This window comes from Bidens hawaiensis, unplaced genomic scaffold (genome assembly GCF_021521415.1).
Source record: "Bidens hawaiensis isolate Kalapana, Puna unplaced genomic scaffold, B.hawaiensis_p1.1 tig00032385_1, whole genome shotgun sequence".
Lineage (NCBI taxonomy): Eukaryota > Viridiplantae > Streptophyta > Magnoliopsida > Asterales > Asteraceae > Bidens > Bidens hawaiensis.
In genome coordinates this window covers 81617-87878 of record NW_027495509.1, presented here as the reverse complement: position 1 = coordinate 87878, position 6262 = coordinate 81617, and the positions used below count along the sequence as shown (strand labels likewise).

The following is a 6262-nucleotide window of genomic DNA, read 5'->3' as shown; positions in this document are numbered from 1 at the left end:
ATGAAGATGGTGGTTGAAGACCACCGTGGCCCACGGTCTGGACCGTGTGCCACGATCCAACTGATCAAAAATGACTAGAACTCACCGTACCGTGAGTTATGGCCACCGTGGAGGCCACCATGGCCCACGGTGAGCACCGTGGGCCACGGTGCGGAGCTGTAACTGCCGAAAATCCTTGTTTTTATTCTGTTTTTTTGGTTTCTTTTCACATATCTATCATTGGAGAACACCCTAGAGACGAATTTTGAAGTCTAAGAACATCATTGTGAGCGTGGTAATCATTAGAGACTTGATATGCATTTTCATACTTTAATTGAAGGAATGATGAACCAAATCATGTGTGGCTAAATTATTTTGTGTTCTCTCCCGAATTGTAAGGTTTTTAATTGAATGTTTGTTAATTGCTTATGTTATTTGTGGGATAATAGTTTGATCTTATGATTATATTGCTGTGATGATTGTGAGTTTGATTAGTAATTGTTAGTATAGTGTAATTCGTGTTCTTGACTATTGGTGCCATAGGCAATCGGGATTTTTATTTCAAGGGAACTAGGGTTGGCTATATAAAACTGATTATCGAGTGACAACCTTGCGTTTTTACAATCCAAGTACTTAGTCCTCTTTTTATCACAATCAAACACATACTCATGAACTATGTCTATGTAGTTCATCCCAAAAGTAAAAGTTAACATTATCAATCTTGGAAACCTGAAATCGAGAGAGAGCATTCTTTATATTGATTCAGTTAAACTCGTTAAAATTGTTTTCAGTTATTTCCGTTAATCAAACAAACAAACAAATCTTTGAATTTACTTTTTATGCATTTTAGTTTAATTTAATGTAGTCAGATTACAAAGCTACTTAGTAACACATTTTCCACAAACTCTCTGTATCCGACACCCACTTACTGCTATCTAATTAGTTGTATTTGGTTTATTTTTGAGTGAGTCTTCGACCTCACGTTGGTGCAGGAGAACTGTTACACATAGTTGTTGCAGTAACAATTATCGCCTAGTGATGTTAGGGTTTAATTTGTACCATTATTAAAAATCAAAAATAAAATCCTTCGAATTTACCGTTGCAAGGAGACGGTGCATCAGCGGAAGAAGAAATCGATACCCACATATGAAACAACCGGTAAGTGTGTGAAAAGACCAGTTTATGCTTTCATGTATTCCGAAAGTTCATTATGTTATAGGCCTCTAGATTGGTTGGACAACCTTTTCCTCTTTGACACCGATCTATTTTTTTACTCGATCAAATTTGTGCCTCTCGTAACAAAAATTCCTGAATTCGTCTCTAATTGTAATAATGAAAGTTTTATAGTTGGTAAAAATAGAAATCAAAATGTGAACAAGAAAGTTTTAGTAAACTCTTGTAACAAGTGAATTGTGGCTACACAAAAGTGCAAAGGACAAAGAAATAAAGCGTCCTTCATTACGAGCTTGTACATATGCTTCTAGAGCTACTCGATTAGCTATAACACCAGGTGCATTTCCCAATGGGTTCCTTAAAGTTCCTTCACCGAACTGTAGTACAGAATTATCCCCATATATCTCGGTCAAAGCAGGCATATGCCAAACGTGAATATCTCCCGAAGCTACAGGCAGAACACCTTGTAGAAAGACCCAATCTTAGGTGAAATAATTATACCGCGACTTCTATCTTTTTCAATAAAATCATCACGTAGTAAATAAACAAACCCCAAAGTGATGTATCTTTCCCCTTCAAGTTTACCTACTACGGTACATGTATGAATGTGATCTCCACCAGGCATACATAACGCTTTAGCTAGTACACGGAAGTGCATACTGTGATTCTTCTGTCTATCAATAACTGCATGCATTGCACAGTGGATGTGAAGAAGTAGGCCATTATCTCGGCAATAATGAGCCAAGCTAGTATTTGCAGTGAATCCCCCAGTTAGGTAGTCATGCATTACGATAGGAACTCCCAATTCTCTGGAAAATATAGCCACTTAGTGGATATTACTCAACTACCCTCATCTTCCTCCTAGCATTTCTTTTACACCAGCTTTGATTCAAGTCCTAGTTTTGTCATCGCTGACTAAAACATTTCTCAAAGAAACTCTATACACTCTAAATTCTTACTTTAATTACTTACGGCGTAAAAGAAATGCTTTAGCTAGTACACGTAACGCTTTAGCTAGTACACGGAAGTGCATACCGTGATTCTTCTGTCTATCGATAACTGCATGCATTGCATAGGGGATGTGAAGAAGTAGGCCGTTATCTCGGCAATAATGAGCCAAGCTAGTATTTGCAGTGAATCCCCCAGTTAGGTAGTCATGCATTACGATAGGAACTCCCAATTCTCTGGCAAATATAGCCACTTAGTGGATATTACACAACTACCCTCATCTTCCTCCTAGCATTTCTTTTACACCAGCTTTGATTCAAGTCCTAGTTTTGTCGCCGCTGACTAAAACATTTCTCAAAGAAACTCTACACTCTAAATTCTTACTTTAATTACATACGGTGTGTATACTTTAATTACCTACGGTTGGCACTGACTGATTATTGACTTATCATACACTAATACGTACCCATAAACACGACACTCCGGTAGGCGGACGGTGGGCACCGGCCCACCCTTCTGAAGCCATAAATCCGCACCTATATGTGACCAAGTGTAATGGAGGGGCTTTTACTACTGTCACGTCATTGTCATGTAAGTGGAAGAGCATTCACTTACTAAACCATCAAATACGCATAATTGTTTAACTAACAACACAATTATTATTTGGGTGGTGGTCCATTTGCAAAGACAAAGTTTTTAAATATCTGGGTTTAGGAGGTGAAGGTCTTGAGTTAAAGTTTATTGCAAAAATGTTTTTTTTTAATAAACAATAAATAAATCGATGAATGGGATTGGTTGGAGAATTAAACATGTGACGCAACCTACTATGCCCTAACTCCCGCCGCTATGTTGAGGGTTGTAATAGTGTATAACGCCTAGATCGCCTCCACGTCATCAACTTTGACGCCCACCAAACTTGGTCAGAAATGATTGATGATTACTAACGAGACAAACATTAAGATTATGAACACACTTAAACATATTAACTTAGTTGTTATACTATATATTCACTAATCATTTGAAACACTTATTTTCACTTCATCTCAACGAATCTTGTACTATGATATTGCACTTTTACATTATAACCGCTTTTTAGATTTACTTTTTATAATTAAGTTACTTTTTACAGCAAATGAACTTATCTATGAAAATTTTAATTAGTTTATTATAAAAATAAACACACTGTAAGTATAATAATTTATATAAATTAAATTTACGTGCAAAAAATAAAATTAGTATAAAAATAAAATTGAGAATGTTTTTATAATAATAGAAAAAAACTTAAACTATGATCGTCTACACCTTTGGGGTTCCGCCCTTCGGCCTTTGCCCCATCCACGACTGTGCCGAATCTAGTGCCATCAGACCAGGCGACCAGATAGCCCTCGATGACAACGACAACCCTCCAAAGCTCCAATTTTTTCAATTTTCATATTTCAGTCCTTACAATGACCCTCCTAATTCCTGAATCATCAATAATCATTCATCTTTGATTTTGATTTCAAATCCAGTATGAATAAAAAAATCAATGTTAGTTTTTGTTTGATTGTTTTTGTTTATGATTTATGATTTATATTTACGTTTAATTAGAACTATATATTTATTTTTAGAAGTATAAGTTGATCATTGTTGTATGTTAATGTTTGGAATTATGGGTTGGGTGTGTTGAATTTGTGCATTTAGGGGTTATTGGTGGTTTTCTTAAAAAGAAAGTCGACCCAACCCGAGACCTTTAACGTCATCTACTATTATAATAAACAAAAATGATGTTTGTGCCACATGGCACCTAATTGGCTTATTTTTGTGCCAAGTGGCACCCTTATCTTGTAACATTTAATTCATAATTTTTCTAATTAAAACAAATCAATTAAAACAATCCTTAACAATCCCTATTTATTTTAGACAATTCTTAATATGAATGAAACACTTGAATTAATTATACTTATTTATATTTAATTTAGGTGTTATGGGCTAGATATATACAATTATCTAACCAATACAACACTTGTGGTAAAAAATAGAATCTAGCCCGTAGTGAATTGGTAAATTATCATTAGATTTATTAAACAAATGAAATGTCACTCAAAGTACCATTATAATTTTTTTTAAACTTACGTTGTTATTTTATATATGAGTAGAAACATACATACATAAGTTTCTTAAATATATTTTATGTTTTTATTAGTATTACCAACTTTCATAGTTGTTGAAAAACTAGAGTCTATTATGTATAGGAGATTATTTTGAAAAAAAAGAAAAAGAAAAATTGGACAATTAGAAACAACGGGTTAAAAAGTTAAAAAAAATGATACTTTTGTATTTAAAATATGAATTTTAGATTTTTAATTTTTCAGCCCGTGTAACATACGGGTTCTTAACCTAGTATAGTAATAAATACAAACACAAAAAATATCCTGAAACAATTTCAGTCTCCGCCACTAAACATGCCTCAAGTGATAAACAATTTCTAGTTTTGATAATGTTAGTAACACTTCTTCTAGGACCATAAATGTGATTTGTAATTCGTGTGCTAAATCTAAACATACTTGAAGGAAAATAAAATATTTATAATGGCTCTTCATGAATCATGAGTCATGAGACATGAGCCATGAGGTATTGTTCCTATCGGGCTATAAAACCGGCCCATGTTCATTATGTACTGAATCTTTAAAACATTGGTGATTATTAATTTATTATGCGAATCAATATTCAATCGGTGAGGCCCACTATAGAGTAGTTGCTTGTAGAGGTGCACAAATTGAGTTTTTTTATTATCTGGTTCCAGGTAAAGAATCATGTTCGGATATGACCGGGTATCGCAACATACGAGTCAGGGTCGGGTCCTGGTATTGTCTCTAAGCCTAATCCCCCTCAAGAACCGAGAGCCGCCCAGCCCCTGGACAGCCAGAGGGAGCAAATCCATACGCCATGCATCAGGTTCGAGTTCGGGTTGGGTATAAAACTGGTATTTAAATACCTTGTTTTCGGGTATTAAAAAGAAACCATATTTTTGGGTTTTTGTTTGAATATCATATTTCTGGGTATTGAAAAAAACCATATTTCCGGGTTTTTTGGGTTTTTTTCAGGCTTTTTCCTAGGTCTTTTTTGGGTATAGATTGAGTATTTTAAATTGTTGCACTTTTTTTATGATATTTTTCGGGTATTTGAAAAACCCGGTCCGGGTATGGAATCGGTTTCGGTTTTCAGGTATTACCAGGTACAAATCGGGTCTGGTTCCGGGTACGGGTTTTGGTACTGAAATGCATACACTATTCGTACCCCACGGGTAGGGTCGGGTGCGGGTTCGAGTATTAAAAATCTGGGTATAAAAAATGCGGTTCTAAATTTTTTTATTCGGGTTCGTTTCCAAGTTCAGGTTTATTGTGCACCTCTAGTTGCTTGTTGGTTGGTAATGGCTTAGAACCCACTACCACATAGAATCCATTTGTAAATTCATGTAAATCGTATATTGAAGTGGATTGCCCTGATCTTTATGGGATGTGATCTTCATACATCATCTTATGTGAACTTCATACAACTCGTATAGAGTTATACGAACTGTATATGACACACATTATTGATAGGTGTACGGAGGGGACATATATACAAATTTTTGCAGCCTACACGACTCGTATAGCCCTATAAGAGCCGTATAGGTCTTCAACAACTCGTATAGAGCCTTTGACACAATAAAACATGTACGACTTGTATAGGGTTATACGACTGTATAGAAAACCAACAACTTCCTACACAAACTGACATCACACAGCCTACGTGGCTCGTATAAGCTTATACGAGCCGCATAAGCAAAAAGTGGTGTGTAAAGATCCAAAGTGGTGTATAAAGATCCCATGTCATCATTATTCACCCATGGGACATCGCCTATGGAAAATACGCCTTATTTCATTACATGCTTGAGTATTTAAAGAGTTTTAAAACTAACAAACCAAATGAAATATAAAACTTTGATTAGAGACAGGGATAAACACAATAAAAATGTAAGGCCCCGTTACCGGTAGCCCTACTTTCGTGTTGGATTTACTCATAAACACAGTTCTAAATATCAGAGTTAATTAAAACATTTACGCGGAATATAAAACTTTCATAAAACATTACATAATTCATAACTTGTCTCAAAACATCCTTTGTCTTTCAACATTAA

At 35.2% G+C, this 6262-nt stretch overlaps 1 protein-coding gene across 1 annotated transcript; it reads right to left on the bottom strand.

Annotated features, from left to right (window-relative positions):
* Window positions 1-1364: 1364 nt before the first annotated feature.
* Window positions 1365-2314, bottom strand: LOC143583404 (ribulose bisphosphate carboxylase large chain-like). The gene is given in 3 exon segments (XM_077065717.1): window positions 1365-1646; window positions 1649-1977; window positions 2125-2314. Coding segments are annotated over 3 exon segments (801 nt in total).
* Window positions 2315-6262: the final 3948 nt, after the last annotated feature.